The 20397-nt window shown below is 38.7% G+C and overlaps 2 protein-coding genes across 3 annotated transcripts in view; one reads left to right on the top strand and one right to left on the bottom strand.

Annotated features, from left to right (window-relative positions):
• The window catches only part of ChT (choline transporter), a 447845-nt gene that overhangs the window by 32126 nt on the left and 395322 nt on the right, over positions 1-20397 (bottom strand). The window contains exon 11 of one of the 2 annotated variants that reach the window (XM_034972686.2): positions 7700-7712. The exons of the other annotated variant lie outside the window; for it this stretch is intronic. The gene's annotated coding sequence lies outside the window, so the exon portion shown is untranslated. Of the gene's footprint in view, positions 1-7699; positions 7713-20397 lie in introns of those variants that run through there. 2 annotated transcript variants of the gene reach the window in all.
• The window catches only part of Dad (Daughters against dpp), a 49568-nt gene that overhangs the window by 9580 nt on the left and 19591 nt on the right, over positions 1-20397 (top strand). Inside the window, exon 2 of the mRNA XM_034972898.2 lies at positions 11107-11160. Within this exon, the coding sequence (XP_034828789.1) occupies positions 11107-11160 (54 nt within the window). The remainder of the gene's footprint in view (positions 1-11106; positions 11161-20397) is intronic.

Raw genomic sequence — 20397 nt, forward strand, 5'->3', positions numbered from 1 at the left:
TGTGGATTCTAAAACAGATTTTTATGAATCATAGTTTTTGATTTATCGTGCAAAATGTCGTTAAAAACGATTGTGGCACGGAACCCTCAGTGCGCGAGTCTGACTCGCACTTGGCTGGTTTTTTTTAAAGATAGTCTTCCACCCTTCCGGCAATGTGATCGAAATAGTTATTCGAGCATCCTGATGAAGATTGCAGTTTCCACGGTCTTGTATAAATGTTTGCTATGACAGGTACACTTCACTGATATGAAATATCAGTTTCTTGGAAATGTTACTATCGATGAATCAGGATCATAGCTTCCTTGATTAAAGGTTTCCTTCCATTCATGATGTACGGATATAGAATTCGATACCTACTTCATGACAGGACTCATATTCGAAAACCGTTGTACCTATTCCATGAGATAATTTACTGATTAACCAAACTATGTTTTTAGGTCCTAACCTATGTCTAGTTACCAAAATATACAAGTAAACTGTTTTGAATTCTATTCCAATATTTAGTCCGTAGTCGGACTAAAGGTCCTTTGCTATAAACCGCTGAAACGGAAAAATCTGTAAGGTGCAACATGCAGCATGCGATATGCACCATCCACCCTTCCACTGCTAAACATGCAGGAAAAGCCAGCCACCAAACAAGCAATACGCACGACCCCTGTGCAACACCACACAAATCGCTCCGACACCGCAGCATCCTCAAGAAATGTAGACCTTACAATCCACAAATGCAAAAGAAGTCGACGAACCATTTCTTCGTTCATCTTTAAATGGTTTTATCAATACCAGTAGAGGCCTCATGAGGATAGCCGGCCAGACAAAAAGGTCTTACGTCAAGCTATTAAATTAAATCAAATTTAATATCATTCATAATATAAAACGTGTTTTCTAAAGAGCACAAAACAAAGACAGGTCGATTAGTTCATGTTTTAATTTAAACGTTCCAATAAGACTACGCCCGATCGCTTGAGCGACCGCTTCTTTACAGCAGTTTTAGCTTTCTGTTTATGGATTGCTAATTAAGCATAAAATAATCCTTAAAATCATGACTAAAATATTATTTTAATGTTAAGGTTCACTTAAAATTACGTATCAAAATAGTTGATGAACACTCAAGTTTGAGGTGTCATAATAAATTAACAGAAAGACAGATAAAAAAGTCTGCGGCACTAATAAATATAGGCTTTCAGGAATCAGGCACGATTATTTGTTGTTTTATTTGTGTAAGATTATTGGAAAATTCGAATTTTAATATGCAATTGACCCGTTAGGACCATAGTGCAGCGGCTGGCTTCGAAGTCCGAACCGAAGCATTTGGGAATTTACTGTATGTATTACAAGTGTCGAATTTTTTGATGACGACGCAGGGAGTTGCTTGATTCAGGTCACATGAGTAAATTCAGGCGGCGTAAAACCGTGACGTGTGGAAGTCCCTACAAAAGACATGTCTAGCTGTGGACGTTTATCCGTTTACAATGATGATGATGGCTCTCCAAAAACCAGAATGTCCCGCAAAACCGGTAACGCTTGGCAATACTTGCCATCAACTTCCTTCCAAGCTTCTAATGAGGTGTAATGTATTCTTCTAAGCCAGCGGCTCGTTATGTAAACTATAAACCCAGATGTCGGCCATTTCAATGAGCCTCAAACGATATAATTGGGTATAATTAGCCATTGAGTAGTATACCAGAGTATTCGGGCACGTAGTCTTCGCGTTAAGCGGTGCTCAAGCAGTATATTACATATTACAATTTAAATAGTTTCTCTCATGTAATCCCACTTTTGATCTGCCGCATTAATTAACTATGTACATCATCATGATTTACGCTGATTCACTACTGAGTGTTGGTCTCCTCTCAGAATGAGAAGAGTTTAGCCATAGTCTACCATGCTGACCAAGCGTGGTTTGTTGGGTTGTCCTTGAATCACCCGCAAAAGTTGAAGACCTGGAAAATGAAATAGGGTACTTTTTTTACGGGAAAATTGAAGAGTTGCCACGAGATTTTTAAAAATCAATTTTTTAAAATCTAAGTCGCAGGCATCATCTAGTTTCCTATGAGGAAATAATGTTGGAAAAGTTCTCCTTTCCAAGTCACTTTGACGAAAAATTGCTCAGCGGCGCGGCCTTATGATGTGTCATGCCATTGCCCATAGACAACGGAATATTCCTTACTGGACTCCATTCCAGTGGTTATGCCTCAGGTAAAAGCACATTGAGGCAGTCCATTAGTCTCAATAGAATAGAGAGACAGTCAAACATCTTTATACTATAGGTGATGTCCGTGTGAGTTTCGATTTATAAAATTCCCGTGGGAACTCTTTGATTTTCAGGAATACAAAGTAGGATGCAAGCTATCTCTTTACCAATTTTCGTCAAAGTCGGATAAACGGATGGTCCGTGAAAAGCTAGCAGTCAGACAGACAGACACACTTTCGCATTATATTATTAGTATGGATATTGAAGGCAAACTTATGGTTCTTATGATAAGACTCGACCACCGGTTCGGAAAGCAGCTGAGGAGGGCCGGCAAGAAACTCAGCAGTTGCTCTTTTCAAAAAGCTAAATGTTATACTTAATAATAAGTGGTAGCTATATCAATGTAACAAGTTATCTTGCGGACAGCTGAATATATTATCTAGGTATGAAACTCGTACTTGGAAATTGGATATATTCGACGATGATGCGTTCATATGAAACGTATAATTTCATTATCATTTTATTATTAAATGCCATGTAGGAATGTTGTTTGCAACATTTAATATTAATTGAGCGATTTATATTACTTACTGGTACAGTAATAATTTTATGCAAAATCCTTGTCGTATTTCAGAAATAACTACTTGTCATAGTTGTCTAAAGTTATTGTAATTAGAATTTATAGCTATGTTACAACGGTCCTTTCCGGTTATACAGTACATTTTTGTGGCCGAATTCACCTACATTCTACATTTTTATCGTTCCTTACTTTCAGTCGCTGTTTCACATTTACCACTTTGCCATGATTTTTTACCATTTTACTTTGAATATATTTTTAGCGTACATTATCGTCTCCTTTACTGCATATTTACACTTTTTGCCGCTTTTCACATTATATACTTTATTTCATTGGCTTACCATGATAACCAAGAAAGTTATTTTTATTAATAAGAATATCCAAACACTTATATCAATTTCCATATTTCGAACTTCAGAAAAGACAAACTTTTCATCCTCTATTTTAACCCTTCATTGAAAAATGCTTTCTTAGTGCTCACCTACATTATATAAAGCACTCTTCTGTAATATTCTTGCTTCTAGAGATTCTAGACCCACCGATAGCTGTGCGTTGTTCGTCATTGTTCGAATTTTATTAAGTAGATTGTCAACTAGGTCATATTTCTGATCCGCACAGTCGTCATCTTCATAAACAACATCTGCCAAACGTATTCCCACGTCACAAATTGCTTCCACGTTTCGCATACTCATACTTCTCAATCAACGTTCGGGATAGTAGGTGTATCAATTTCTTTCGTATGCTCGATAATCGACACGTCACATCGCCTTCCGGTGCGAAAACAGCTTTGACACTGCAACGTCCATGGCATGTTATTAACTTATTATAACTATCGATATAAATGACAAGATATGGTCAAGCAAACAAAATTTTTCACTGTTTAAAACCAAATAAATCAGCGCCACCTCTTAGATACTAATGAACGACCCGTTTGAAATCCAGACGTCACTGAGGCTGCATTGGTGCATAAGCACCAATGAGTCGGTGCCATTTTGTTTGTTCAATAACCCTGTCGATACGAAGGAATATATTAGTTAATGATTATAACTAAATCGCATGGCTCGTCGACTTTGAACTTGGCTCTTGGTTTGACTCTCTGCTACCAAGATACGTTATTCATCTCTGTAATGACTTCTGAATGATTTCTTTCTGATTGTTCCTTCAAAAGCTTTCGGGTATATCCATTGGTGTATTTGTTTCTTTTCCCTTAGTTTTATACATTCATGTAACCTTCCAGTTATTTGCTGTATTTGTGGGTAGTTACTCGAGATTTTGCCTGATCGTACTATATTTAAATTTCGGTAGAGTTTATCGTTGATTTTTATTTCACCTTTGGCAAATAGCGTGTCGAAATGGCCGTGAATGGAACGCGACGAAAATTAATTAAACGATAGGTACGAGTTCAGAAGCTCGGCGCCAGACACAGCTTCAAAATAAATACTTAACTAGGTATTTTACGTATTTGAATTTCAAATAACCTAACTACATAGTTGCTTTAGGAAGTGTAGCACAGATATTTTGGCGTGTCTAAATAAAGTCAGGTAATATATCTGACTAATATACTTACTTATATCTTCGAATGAAGCGACTTATATAATTGTGATAGAATTTCACATAGGTGAATTAGTTTATTCATCAATTAGTATACTTTACCATATTGTTTCGGCTTTGAAATCTTCAAACGAAGGTGATGAAATGGTGTGTTCTGAAAATCACTCTTCTTCTTCTGGTCCTTTTGTCACGCTTTGTGGGGTCGGTACTTTTTCGATTCTAGACATGTTGTAGGTGATTTAGCATGATGGTTTTACAGCCGGCCGCTTTCCTGACGTCAACCCTTCTACGGAATGTTTTTGTTGGTGAATACGTCAGACCCGCCAAAATTCTGCTTATCCCTTAGTCGCCTTTTACAACATCCACGGGAAGATATGGACCGATCAGATTCTTAAACATGCTGCGCGATTGCGGTAGAATGATAGCTACAAAGTCACGATTGCAATCACCTCTGGTTGACGCTCGCTCACTATTGGCTACAATGCATTGTTGCAACAAGAATCGCACAAATTCAGCCAACCACAACAATTGAGATTATAATAATGATTGATGCAGGTTTTACGAAATTGACCTACGGGACCGCACGGATTTCTGAAAATCGCTAGATTTATTAAATTAATGAATCTGACGAAAGGACTAGAAGATAGGTAGCCGGTAGCGTCAATCTACCTGACATATTTTGGGATCCAAAAGGCATTCAAAGCATGAATAAAGAACAGTTTGAGTTTGCAGGGATGCTACAGACACGGTTGCAACTTGCATAAGCACAGCATTAGACGATCACCTTGAATAAAACATGGTACGCGACACTTATGTGTATTAATGCGACAAGTCGACAACGAATGAGGTGTGTCCATTGACGACTTAATCTCCGCCTACATTAAATATAGCTTGATGAGCTAAGAATGCGAATTTGTGTGCGATATCCACCGCTGGCGATGCTAAGCTATATGAACGGCCAAAGGATGTTGACAAAGATCATAAGGCAACGGAATATGCAGAGGTGTTACTAATATGGCTAATATAAGTCGTACTTTATGACAACAACGCTAGACACGAAGAGATTCGCTTACCGTTTCAAATTCTAACCATGCTAGGATATGGAACGCCCTTCTGGCATCAGTTTCAAGTCAAGAAAGCATCTTCTAGGCAAGCGCGCTAAGAAGAATCTTAGGCTACATCATCAGTGGCCTGAGGTCTGACTGCAGCCAAGCGCTACTCTACAAAAAAAAATTAAAAAAAATTAGCAGAGGAGTAAGCAATATAGTCTTGTCTATAAAGATACAAAATTCACAGCGAGCGATGCTATGCTATATGTAAATGCAAGTCTTTCGACCATTGCTCCACCATATAAATAAAAATAAAAATAAAATAAAATATCGAAATTACAAGCTGTTAGGGGTAGCGAGCGTTACTATTGCGTGGAGTCGAAACAACTTGTAATGCGTGCTAAGCTAAGCTAGTTCTAGCTTTGCTTAGCTCGCACTGGATTTCATACGACGTTTGCACAGACTTTATATTAGCCACTCCTCCTGCTCCTAGCTTTGTGACGTCAGCCGTGGCGCCTATCTGCATTCCTTAGCCATTTATTTCCTTGTTTTCGAAGATGTTATTCAGATTCGAGTCTTTATTTATTGTTAACCTCTTGACATCCAATCAGAATTATAATATTAGGATTGTTTGTAAGATTTACTGCCTTTTAACTTTTGGCTGGTTGACCGAAATGTCATCAGAAAAAAGATAATAAAACGAGGCAAATTTAATGCTTCTGTCGATGACGTAAATGTTTTTATTAAATCTAACTAGTACCTAATCTCATATCAGTTTAAAGTCAAGCGGAATTAAATAAACGCCTCTTTAGATAGGAGAGATAAGACTTATACGTTACGAAAAGTTGGCATAACAAGCGTACGAAAGCATTTCGTTTTGCGAATGAATTTATTAGTGTGTGCTTAACCTTGAATGAGCATGTGAAGTTTTTTTAATCTTCTCGTCAGCCTACTTAAATATCTCAAGTTAAACGTTAGTTAAGCATCTGATGCGTCCCTTATTCTTTAAACCCTGGTATAGTTTATGCATTTCACGAAGGCGAGTGGCTCATGCTTGTGTTTAAGTCGTATCGGTATATATGATTTCCACACACCACTTCAGCGGCTCCCTGTGACCTGGGGTGAGACGTGTTTGTCAATGCTATACGAGGTCGCCATTCCATTACCTCGGGACTCCAACCTGTATCGGTATCAGTAGTGAGTCCCTATTTTTGGTTTGGGGGGAGGAAAAAATCCCTACGTACTTCTGCCTGCTGACAGAGTGTGTCCGACTCCGTCCGAAGGGTGGACTTGTTGGACTACTGGTTATTCGTACGCCCCCGTGGCCGTGGCGTGAGTCCACTTCCGGTCCGGGTGACGTTAGAAATCGCGGTGCGGCGCGGTTATGAGTCTTTTCCACAAACGTTTTATTTAGGTAACTCTCGGACAGACCGTGGAACCCCTGTGACCCTTCCACGGAACCCCAGGGTTAAGAAAACTTGTCTCGGAACAGTGCTTGGAGTCTCGACAAGCGGCGCGGTGCATGCGCGTGGGCCGCGGCCGCCCGGCGCCGACGCCGGCGCCATCCGACATGTTATAATTCGGGCGGGCTATTTCGGGCGATTCACACGCGCGCAACGCGAGCGTGCGTATTACGTTTTTTTAACCAGCTCCAAAAGAACGAGGTTCTCAATTATTCGTCGACCAAAGTCAAAAACATTTAATCTAAACATAAAAGGAAAAGGTGACTGACTGACTGACTGACTGACTGATTGATCTATCAACGCACAGCTCAAACTACTGGACGGATAGCTATTGTGACGTTGGCATCCGCTAAGAAAGGATTTTTGAAAATTCGACACCTGAAGGGGTGAAATAGGAGTTTGGAATTTGTGTAGTCCACGCGGACGAAGTCGCGAGCATAAGCTAGTCTAAATATATAAAAGGAAAAGGTGACTGAACTATCAACGCACAGCTCAAACTACTGGACGGATCGGGCTGAAATTTGGCATGCAGATAGCTATTATGACGTAGGCATCCGCTAAGAAAGGATTTTTGAAAACTCACCCCAAAGGCGGTCAAATACGGGTTTGAAATTTGTGTATTTCACGCGGACGAAGTCGCGAGCATAAACTAGTTTGGCTATATTTTTTCTCCTTTACTGTCAGCAAAGGTCTATAGGAGCAAATGATAAAACCTTAGACCAACCATGGGTAGGTTCAGGGGCGTGCACGTCATAGAGGCATAAATGCATTGCTTACCCCAGTTGTAATAGCTCAATGCATATTTTTCATTATGACCTGCCAATAAACAGGTTCCTAGCTAACTAATGCCTACCCTGGCTTCAAACCTGTGCACGCCACTGGGTAGGTTTATACATTTATGTTGCGAATTGGGATAATCATGATCGCCATCTTGCACATATTTTGTCCAGGATGTCCATCATAATATCGTGGTCGCTAAATAGTTATAAACTTAAGGGATCCTGTCTCCATCTTTAAATATCTTCATAATATATTTAATATCTATCTATACCTACTGCGTTTTACGATTCAAAATTAGTTACTTGTGAAAGCTTATTTGAATGAAAAATCTTTGTATTTCGATTAATGTAATTTTGGGCACTGTACTCTATCGCTTGTAGTATCCGTCGTAATCAATATTTAAATGACCTGCTACGACCGGTTTCCTAACATATTTACTGAAGGACGAAACGTAAGGCCTAATGTGGCTAGGTATTTTGGATTCTGTATTTGGCAAGCTTAAAGAAAACCTGTATAGGCAGTTACTGAGTACTCTATTAGAACTCAATTGAGTGTCATGTAAGGTATGCTGTAAGAATTCATCAAATTGATTATTCAATAGTGTCTTTTATAGCCATCGTAATAGAGTTATTTATCGGAGTATTGTGTTTTACGATTATTGCTAAATTCTGTGTCTTATTTACATTGTAATAGAAGATTGTATCAGATTGTTAAACTTATTACCGCTACTATTCCATTCTTGTTTATAATAAAGCTGCGCTCGTATCATAAGTTGGAATTCCATCCTCCGTCTAAACAAATCGAAACCACATCTTAATTGCTATACGGTTCAATTTCCAGTGCTACATTTAACCCAATAATTGAAACACGATATATTATTTCGGCGTATTGAAATTTAAACCATGACACTGTTGTTATATAACACATTTCAGTTCGCGGCTCGCACAGTTTAAGTTCTGACAAATGTGATATTAATTTCTAATTGAATGTACTTTATGATTGTCGGAGGAGAGTCTTTTTTCCTTTAATGTTCGGGGGGCACATATGACGTAATACTATCAAAAGAAATTTCAGTCACGCCACTCCACATATGAAAGTTTCCCGTTGCAAAATGTTAGATGTGTCTATCTCGGGTAGGAGCGTTATAAAGTCTATTTGCTAGAGTTTAAGGATAAAATTTGCATTGTTTGCGATTGCGTTTAGTGTAGATGTGACATACGGATCTAAAAGTCAACAACTGATATTATTTATATCTTCTTCGTAGTTCGTACGCTAGTCGTTTAGGGTCATTTACTTTTGCTTGGTCGTTTTTCAGCCTGCTCCTGGGCGAAGGAATCTTATTGTGAGTCATGGAAAGTATTTCAGGCCTGTAACTGGTTAGCGTTTAAATTTCTTTTAATAGGCAATACCAGTCGAGGGCTGTCTTGTTATTGTGGTTTGTCAGTCTGGCGCTGTAATTAAGATGACGGGTACTTGTAAAGATCGGGTGTTGTTAACACAATTTTGTTGGTGGTTTAATTTTACCACTCGCTGATTCCATGAGATCTCCAGATTTAAAAATCAAGGCCAAAGAGTTTTAGTTTTAAACATAAGCTTATTGAGCTACTTATAAGCCTATTTGAGATACTTGAGTTAATAGTAAATGTTAACTCTACGACTCCGAATGATTTTCCTCCGAACTATTAAGTCAGTCTTTAATTGTTATCTATAACCGTTAATGTAAATTGAGATAAGAGTATTGATTCCTAGTTCGAAAAAATTACAATTTTGATTATAAAAATTATGTGTTCAATTTTACGAAATCTACGAGGCAGGTACCTATACAAAACTTTTGCAAAAAGTAAAGTTGAAATTACTCGTGCTAAGGTATCTTGATATAACATTGAATAATATCTTGATAATGTTTTAATATCGATTGAAAACAATTCAATATGCATTATGCAGGTGCATACACTGAGTATTGTTTAGAAATTTCTCGCGCATGCGCCGTTAAAAATTTCTTAGAAACGGCTAGCGTTCGTTATAAAATCTCATTGTGCCTTGGTGATTTGTATTCGATTATTGTTACGGGAGTCGAAAATATTCACACTTCACACGTCCGCCGCCGCCGGCGCCGAATTGCAAATGACATTATTGACAATTTCACGACGCGCGTTCGGAATTCGAAAATATTAATGGCGCCCGAAATTTGGAATAGACGATAGCGCGTGCGGCGACGCGCGTACCGGTTTGTTTTGCAAATAGCATAGATGGCGGTGTGTTTCGAAATTACTTCATTTGTACTGATAGATTTGTATAAAGGTAAAACTACTCAAAATCTTCAACTGATTTTTGCGGTGAACGGTTTTTTGCCGCTTGATCTAAGTCAATAGGCATCTAGGCAAACGTGTTCCATTAGGCTGCATCATCAAAAATATCTTTATGAATTCTATAAGCTATCAAGTACTTGCTCTACATTTATCTATATAGATTACTAGAGGAGGATTTAGGTTTTTTAGATCTCGTGGGAACTCTTTGGTTTTCCGGGATAAAAAGTAGCCTATGTCCTTTCCCGGTAGACAAGCTATCTCTGTACCAAATTTCTTCAAAATCGGTTGAACGGATGAGCCGTGAAAGGCTAGCAGACAGACAGGCACACTTTCGCATTTATAATATTAGTATGGATTAAAGCTGGTGTGTTATAGGTCCAAACTTCGAATGCACACCAATAAAATTATTGTGGTAGGTTCCTATAATACGCGACAAGTCGAGATGGCACTCGGGGACGGAACGCCCCGCACGCCCGCACAGCCCTTGCGCTAACCTGATGCGGGCGAGCGCGGGTGGCATGTGGGTGTGCGGGACGTCCCCCCACCTCGTACCCCGATAGCCATCTCAACCTGTCGCGGACTGTACATAATATGTACTAAAATTATATCTCTTGTAGGTACTTAACGATCAAAAATTACACGGACTTCCTCAAAACAAAATGACATAAAATTAACAAAAGTAACGGGCTTTTTATGGAATTTGTTATGGGGTCAAAATATAGGCTTCGCTTCGATTCCCCGGTCGACATAATTGCCCTACCTGATCCTGGTCGTGTGTTTGTTTAGTGCTTTTTTGTTTTTGGACCTGTGATGCTGCGGCCTGCGGGTAACACGGACGATCATGAGTTCTCAGAAAACTAACTTGGGACCTAAGTTTATGGATGTATTATAATGATAGGGTCTTGGACTGTAGTAATAAAATGATGTGATTTTTTGTATAGTTTATGGGGCTAGAATTCATTATTAAAGAGAATATTTTAAAAATCATGATTTTTATTAATTTTTAAAATAATCAATGATATTTTCTGTCAAGTTAAGGCAAGTGATATTTAATTGCTTAAAAACTTACAAACATCCAATATTTTTCTAATGAAGAAATAGCAGAATTTCTAAATAATTTTAATAATTAAAAAAAGTTGTACTTAGTAGAGTTTTCAACTAACAGTGGTTTTTTTTGTTACAGAAACCCCTCCGCCTCCATACAGTCGGATCGCAATGGACGATGTGAAACCAAAAGGTTAGTACATAACCTAGTGCCTATAGTACGCGACAGGTCAAGATGGTAATCGAGGAGGGAACGCCCCGCACCCTAAAAAACCCTAAAAAAATGAATCGCCGAAATGTAGGTACGCGCATAACTTCCGAACGACTGCAATCGAAATAGGTAGGTACCACCCTTAAAGGACCATTTTCCAAAATGACTTATACAGATTTTTATTATTTAAGGCAATTAAACCCCCCCCCCCCCCCCCACCCCCCCTTCTCTTTCTCAAATCTGTTTCTTTGCTGACACCTACGTCCTAGAAAGAACCCACCTTTCAAATTTTAATTTTATATGCTTTATAGTTCCTGAGATTTCGTGATTAGTCAGAGAGTGTGGTATTTCGCTTTTATATATTAATACCTATATAGATTTAAGTAGATATAGAACTAATCTAAAGTGGAAGTCTTAAAGTATTTTAAAACGCGTCAGCCTGGGAGTAGTCTGTGAGATCGTAGTTGTCGTGGAAAAACGGGAGATTGAGGAATCCGACCGAAGCCGGCGCCCGCGCCGCTTCCTGGAAATTAGGGATATCGAGTGATGTGCCTCGCGCTTGCCAACTTTGTCGATATAGGATCAACTCCCAGATGCCGACGTGTTTTATCAAAAAGATGCAGCTTTCATAAAAGCAATTTTTTTCTATTTAAATAGATTATAACATAGTTAAGTACTTTTGTGTGTTAAGTGATTTTTTTAGAATGTAATTACTAATTAGCTGTAATAACTTTGCATGTACACGCTTTGGTTAAGACTGTTAGTGTATATTGTTTGAAATGTAATAATAATTATACTAATATTAAACTAAGTAGATATATTGGTACTGATTCTGAGCACATCTAAATTTTAGAGTATTCGCATCCTCTACTTACTAATGTAATATGAAAAGGACAGACACAGTTTGACAGTTTTAAATTAAATTTAGAGCTGTCAAACCGCGTGACTTTAGCTGCCAGTCGCGGGCCTACTGTTTTTTGTAGCGTGCACTAAAATTTAGAATCTTCAAATGTAATATTCATGTTCTGTCCCGTTTTACCAATATTAATAAGAAAAAGATGGAGAAAGATAACAGAATCGGTGCTATTGAATGGTACTAATTAAATAATAATTGAAAATTATTCGTGAGTAAAGCCCATTAAGCTGTGATAACTTAGTAGTTAGGACGTCGCGTCCGCCTCCTAATCGAAGGTCGGGGGTTTGATCCTGGGCACGCACCTCTAACTTTTTGGAGTTATGTGCGTTTTAAGTAATTAAATATCACTTGCTTGAACGGTGAAGGGAAACATCGTGAGGAAACCTGCATGTCTGAGAGTTCTCTATAATGTTCTCAAAGGCGTGTGACTTGGCAGACTTCACACATCTTTGAGACCTATACCTAGTCTACCACTATAGACTATATGGCCAAAACTCTTCTCACTTTGAGAGGAGACCCGTGCTCTGTAGTGAGCCGGCGATGGGTTGATCATGATGATGATGCTATCGACTAACCGACTAATCGACTAAATTTACCCGCGACTCTTCCGTATCATACAATAATAATTTATTGCCTATATAGACTTAGGTACCTATCGCACTCGGGGATAATGTAGCTAGGGAATAGGTATTCTATAAGCGAAAGAATTTTCAGGATTAGATTATTAGGTCCGTTCCGGAGATTACCCCCTATATACAAACTGACAAACTAACTTGTTAAACTAAAATGTTATGTTAAAGTCATAAAAATTTAAAATTCTTATATTGTCTTGTGGTACCTACCAATTTTATGCAAATAAAAATATATAAAGTACTTAAATATTTAGAGCAATTCAAGTAATTAAATAACATTTTTGTGATATTCAAGCAAATTATAGTTATACGCATATACAAATACTGTATACAACGTACGTATACATACGTATATGTGGATATTTAAGTAGCTATTTATAAATGAGGAATGATTAATCGAGGTAATTATCGGGTCTTTGAACTAGGACTTCAACAACTTTCTTACGTGTATTGAACATTTGAAAGTGTTTTTCGTCTGGAATTAATAAACATAGTCTTTTAATATCGTTTATCGTTGTTTTTGTATGAAAAAATACTATTAGAATACGCGTACAAAAATTATCTTTTGGCATTCAATTATTATAGTGATAACCGTGCTATTTTTTTCGCAAACAGAGCTATCTGCTAATCAAATAGCGACAGGCCCGGCCTGTGAGCTGTGACTAAGCATCCTTACTGGTTTCTGATAAATATGCAAAAGCATGTTCGTCGACAGTCGAACATTGCGATGAATATCGACAATACTATCATCTCAATCAATTATTCCCTTATAGGTCGCTAAAGAATTTAAAATATTATTACTGTCCGGTTTCTAGTTTCTACTCGATTTGAAATCAACGCTTATTAACCAATCATTCAAGATAATAATATACAATTTCCAAATGTACACGAATCTTTTAAAATGTCATCAAAGCGATAGATGAGAAAAATGTATGTAAATAAAATAACAATACTGGAGAAATCAAAATCACGAGTTGTTAATGTATCGAAATACTGTCAATAAATCCATTCGCCTCGATAAAGCACACAATCTGTAAACATAGGAAAAACTGTAATAAAATAAATGACTGTCGATTATTTACCGACTCCGGCGCAGCCCTAGAGAGCTGGTCCCTCAGCTTGCGCGCATTCCAACAGCGGCCGCCATCTTTAAACTACATTATTAATGCTTACGGCACGGCAAACATCACAGCCACTTTTTTCTCTTCCCTTTGAACGACGCAACTCTGCGGGGAGGATATATTTGTTTTTAATAAAGATCTTTCTTAATATTTTCGTATTGACATCAATTTGGATGACAATTAAGAGATTGGCTTTTCGAAATGACGCTTCTTGCGGCAATTGATTCGACCATTGAATTTAACTGAGCATTCACATTCTTCGTATTTATTACATTCGCCATTTTATTTACGACCGCCGTTAGTGCTTGATCATCACATTGTTTTGTGATTTAGGTTTTAGATGGTCTTCGTTGGTCTTCTATTTTTACGCCGTAACGAATCAAGAATCTCGTCTTACAAAGCTGTTATGTCCGGACATACCAAACCGTGCCTTTGTTGTTCTTTGTGTTTTATAACTGACGGCCTAATCTTCTATACGTTCTTTTAAATCGAGTTCTGAAACAAGAAGTGTTTGTGTATTGTTCATTTTGATTAAAATAAATGTTGTATGGAAGCAGGCGTTACTTTGTGGAATTTTTCGATAATCATATAAGGAACCAAAACTAAGCTATAATGTAATAATGTAATGTAATGACAAATAACTGTATGGGTCATCATGCAGCATACGATATGCACCGCCCGCCGTCCCGCTGCTAAACATGCAGTAAAAGCCAGTCACCAAGCAAGCACCACCACACAACACCACATAAAATAAATCCCCCAAAAACACACACGACGCAGGTTTCGCCCCGACACCAGTGCATATTGCATGCTGCATGATGACCCATACAGATTTTGTATTTATAGAAGCAGGCGTTATTTTGCAGAAGTCCATGATATAATTACAAGGAACCAACAGCTTAATTTGCTATAATCCGCTGAAACAATATGTTATACAGATTTGTCTGTTTCAGCGGATTATAGCAAATTCAGCTTTTGGTTCCTTGTATAAAAGAAATGTGCAAAAAAACTGTTTAAATACAATTTATCATTTTACACGTCACAGGATTTTCCGTTTGCCACTATCAATGTTACCACACGGGGGTGCAAAACTTGCTCCTTTATTGCTATGGGATTCCCTTTCAGCCTTCATCATAGGGTTTTCCGGGATTGCAGACAAACTCCTCCCCTACGTTTTTCAGCTAACTTGGCGTCTGTCTGCGCATTATTGCGGTAACACCCTCCTTTTAAGTGAGTTTATTAAAATTCGGGGCCAGGGTATGACTGTCAAATTTTGTCTGTAAGTGTTTTGAAGTATTGGCAGTCGGAACGATACCTATTTTATGAAATGGCCCGACTATATCTTAATGTTATTCCGAATCGAGCCAGGCTCTGTCATCGCTTTCAACATTGCGCTCAGTGAATGGATCGGCACAATTTAGACCCTTCCTTTTTTCTGATACCGTTGACATTGACATTCCGATTGGGTCCATTACGGACTACGGTCTTTCTCACGTGCTTCCCCGAATCCATTCATTCCATTTGCACCGCTTCGGACGCGCAACGACTAACAAATATCGCAGGGCGGTTGGAGATTCGACCTTAGGCGTGAAGGTTAGAGGATCTTTTCAGAGCGCCGGCCGTTTTCTTGTTTTAAGTGATTCGGTCCCTTCTTGCGGGTATCGGCTGAGTGTCGCGATAACGACGGTATCCATTAACGTTATCGTCACGTTATCGTGGCGCCGGCGCCGCTTGCCTGACACAAATATAACTGGTCAGGGTTTGCTTTTCGTCGCTCTCGTTGGACGTTGGTATCTATTCATTAGCCTTTAGTTAAGAGCAGCAGAGTTAGTAGCTTAAAAAGATCTACAATAGAAGAACTGTCTTGTGGACATTCAAAGACCCTGAAATATAAATATCAGGGTGTTTTCTGATCTAAAAACTGGCTTTAGTGTCCTGTGAACACTAAAGCCAGTTCCCAGTGTAAGTAGTGTCCAGTGAACAGCAGAAGCACTATGAAAAGAGTTTCGCAATGGAGTGACCTTCTCCCAACTCTTCACGCACTCATAAAAATCTGATTAAAGTCCATACCAATGACTGATTGCAGACGGCCCAGAATTATAAAAAACCCTTTAATTACCTTACATATTTCATCGTTGCTATTTAGAGCACTTTAGAATTATTGTCCTTAACATTCCCTATCGAACATAATATCTAATGTAACAAATTCCTCGATTCGGTTTAAGTCTTTTAAAGCATTGGCGCCTTCTATTCAATAAGCGATTATTATATCATCAACATAGACACCCACTGAACACTAAGCGTCAGTAATTTTCGTATAATTCGGTACTTAGTCAGTTCATAACCGCTTCGCTCGATCGTTCACCTTCACCGTTGTTATCGCATTCAATTTTAATCTGTAAGCCGCTGCGGTCAAAGCAGAACATTACTCGATAGAAGCGTCAAGATAGCGTTTATGGGACCGGTAATGCATCCATCTGGTTTTATCGACTAAGGATGAATTTTTAAAGTGCTTTCCAAGTTCTAACAAGCGCAAGGCACCCGATAACCCCATGGCATGTTTATTACGGAGGTGTGCCCTCTATTTGATACGTCATCGCTTGATTTATAGAGGTTTTATATACACAAACGATTTTATTGTTATGCCATAATTATTATCAGTCTGCCCGTATGACTAATGTTTCTGGTTTCGTGTTTTATTTGCTGTTTGTAGATCTATTCTGTCATTCATGACCGTTGTAGTAGTTAATACTTTATTGAAGGATGAAAAAGTTCCCTATGTCCACGTTTTGGAATCTTCGCGCTCGTGTATGTGATGTGTACTGTGTAGTCTTGGTGTTGGTGCAACTTATAATTAAACGATTGGATTGATCGACTGGTCGCTAAACGGATCGCTAAACTGATTGCGGTTCAATGAGGTCAATATTATTCATGTTTCAACTCCCAAGGAACATTTTAGTTTAACAATGGAGCAAAAGCTTAACTTGCTATAATCCGCTGAAACAGGTCGAATCTGTATGGTGCAACATGCAGCATGCGAAATGCACCGCCCGCCCTCCCACTGCTAAACATGCAGGAAGAAGCAGCCACCAGGCAAGCACCACACAAATCCCAAACACACTCGACGCACGTTTCGCTCTGACACCGGAGCATCCTCAGGAGATGTAGATTGTAGACCTTATTGCTTGCCTGGTGGCTGCTTTTTCCTGCATGTTTAGCAGTGGGAGGGCGGGTGGTGCATTTCGCATGCTGCATGTTGCACCATACAGATTCGACCTGTTTCAGCGGATTATAGCAAATTAAGCTTTTGGTTCATTGTATAACATGGACTTCCGCAAAGTAACGCCTGCTTCCATACAACATTTTAGGTTGTCAATTTATTTTTATTTTTATAGAATATTAGTCATGTTAAATGACTAATATTCCCCTTTCCTCTCCAACTAAGCGTCAAGCTTGTGCTAGGAGTAGGCACGACAATAGTGCAACGGGCGGGGTTTGAACCGTCGACCTTTCAGTTTTCGGTCCACTCCTCTACCTGTTGAGCTATTGAGGCTTATAAATTCAGGTTGGATCATCTTAAACTCTAGTTTTGGTTCATTCTTAACTTCAGCTTATGTCTTGTAACTTGTAAGAGTCGGTAGCTTGAGCGTATGGTAGGGTATCGGGCATTGACATGTATCCTGGTTAAAGACCGGGAAAAAGGTTATGTAGAAGATGTGTGCGGTGGAGTGGTCTCTGGACTCTGGTGTTATTTCAGACTCATCGGTTATAGATGTTTATTTGTGTTCGCTAACGATTCTGAAACGGAACGCGTTCGGTTTGTAAACACGCCTCGGTGAATAAAATGCTTCGTTAGTATGTTAGACCGCTGCGGTTATGTTTACAGCTTGAGAATTTCGAATTCCGTTAAGGTATTTTTTATTGCGTTTTCGACAACTGGATGTCGTACGTGCAATCGATGTTTATGTTGTCGTTTGGGCGATAGAAATACTACCGTGCATATAGAAAGATGTCCTAACTGACTGAATCTATCAACGCACAGCCTAAACCGCTGGGGTTAAAACTTGAACTTTACTCAGTACATACTAGATTCTTTTTATGGCGTAGGCACTCCCTAAGAAAGGATTTTGGAAATTCCACCCTTGAGATGGTTAAATAGGGGATGAAAGTTTGTACGAAGGTACGTCATTTTTCCAGATATATCCATGAAAATTGGTATTTGAGCTTTTGATTAAGAACCGACCAAGTGCGAGTCAGACTTGCGCACCGAGGGTTCCATACCTACTATTGTGCTATAAGACCTACCTACCTGCCAAATTTCATAATTCTAGGTTAACGCGAAGTACCCTATGGATTTTCTTGATAGACACGTCAGAAGGACAGACCGACAGACAGACAACGAAGTGATCCTATAAGGGTTCCTTTTTCCTTTTGAGATACAGAACCCTAAAAATGAGGAAATATGTGTTTCACGATTTTTGGAAATTCCACCCCAAAAGGATACATACGGATAGAAAGTTTGTATAAAAGTCCGTCATTTTACAAACTATATCGATTAAAATTTATATTTAAGCTTTCAGTTTAAAATAAAGAAATATGTATGTGTTTCATGATTTTTGGAAATTCCCCCCTGAGGGGTGGAATTCCCAAAGATCATGAAACATCGCTATCAACATATTAGCTCTACTAGAGTTTTTGAAAATCGATGAGTCGCTCGAGTAAAGTTTTTGAAAATCGTCTCATCTATTTTCAAAAACTTTACCCGAGCGACTCATCGATTTTCATAATATTATGTTGATAACGTCCATGGGACAATGTAGCCCACTCTGCTTACTAGAGCTGACGTTCTGCTAAGTGATTATAAAGTGGTACTTCACGGATGAACTCATATTTTGCTCATCAATTTGTAAAAAGCTCGAGTTTAGACATGCGTGGAGTACTTCAAGGGACTTTTAAGGGAGGGGAATGTTCACGGCTCTGTTAAGTACCTCTCAGCTGTTTTTTCCTCTAATTTGTTTAATTAGATCGTAGATCTTCATGCTAGGAGACTTAAAACAACAACACGGTGGGTTCCCAACGAGTCACAATCAATCGTGTCACAGTGTGACCAGTTAGGAATTCATTTACTCCATGAAATCACACTATTACTAGTTACAAACTTTTTATGCAATAGAATTCACAACGAGCCACATTGTTACTAATACTCTGGGTGTGACTCGATGGGAAAAATAAAAAATGCTAAAGACTCATAAAGTCACATTTGTTTACTTGAGTGGGTGATGGATGATGTTATAATCAACTAGCTTATGCTCGCGACTTCGTCCGCGTGGACTATCAAATTTCAAACACCTATTTCAGCCCCTTAGGGGTTGAATTTTCTAAAATCCTTTCTTAGCGGATGCCTACGTCATAATATCTATCTGTATGCCAAATTTCAGCCCGATCCGTCCAGTAGTTTGAGCTGTGCGTTGATAGATCAGTCAGTCAGTCAGTCACCTTTTCCTTTTATATATTTAAAGATTAATTTATTATTTCTTACCCTAGGTGGGTCAGATAAGTAATTCTACTTTAACTAATTTATAAATAAGTTCTTGTGCTACCAATTCTATTTTGTATGTTGATATAACGTGGTCATTGCTATGGTATATCTGCACGAATCGTTTTAATTTTTTAAAGCATGCCCTACTAAGTCTAGTTCTAGGCTTATCGATTGGTCTAGGCAGACAAGTCAGTTCCTCAAGCGTGTTGTTCATTTCAATGCTATTTCAAAATGTATGTGTTTGATTGTTTGTTAGTAATGTTCATTTTTAGGAACTGTTCAATACCAAAATGAGTGAACTACCCTCCTATCGCTAAACTTAGGACATTTTCATTAGTAATAACTTAACAGTAACACCAAAAAGTAGGTGAATGGTGATGATGCAACCTCAGGTAAAGCGTGCATGTGTCTTCTTCTTCTTCTTCGTCGTAGCACTCTTGGCAGAGCGGTCGTGGTCATCACGAAGCAACGTCTTTGAAGGCAGATGTTATACACCTCACGAGCATTCGCCACTTCTCCCTGCTGGCTGACAGCCTGGTACACTCGTGCAAAGGACTGCCCACAGCAGACTTAATTTGGTCGGTCCATCAACATGGGGGACCTGCCTCGCTCTCTGGTGCCCTCCTGGTGAATGTCTAGCTTTTAAATGTGTGTTTAAGCTTTTGAAGGTACAAATATTATATTTGGCGGGGAAAACAGAAGGCGGCAGAGTATTTCATACTCTAGCAGCTAGGAAGCCAATATTGCTAAATACTTTCCGACTTGGTGTCTGGGGAAACTTTCCTACTGTTGCACTATTATGTATTCTGAGCTATTAGGGTACTTAGTTTATTAAGTATTACCAAAAAAAAAATACAATCAATAGTAAAAGACAGAGAAACTATTTTTTTGGAGGAATTAACTCTGCGCCGTTATTTGTGTTCACTTTAAATTTTATTTGTATACTGCCCATGAAGTTCTTTTGCTAGTATGTGGTCTTCGTTTTTATCGTTGTCTAGTCGTTTATCTCTC

This window comes from Maniola hyperantus, chromosome 10, assembly GCF_902806685.2.
Source record: "Maniola hyperantus chromosome 10, iAphHyp1.2, whole genome shotgun sequence".
Lineage (NCBI taxonomy): Eukaryota > Metazoa > Arthropoda > Insecta > Lepidoptera > Nymphalidae > Maniola > Maniola hyperantus.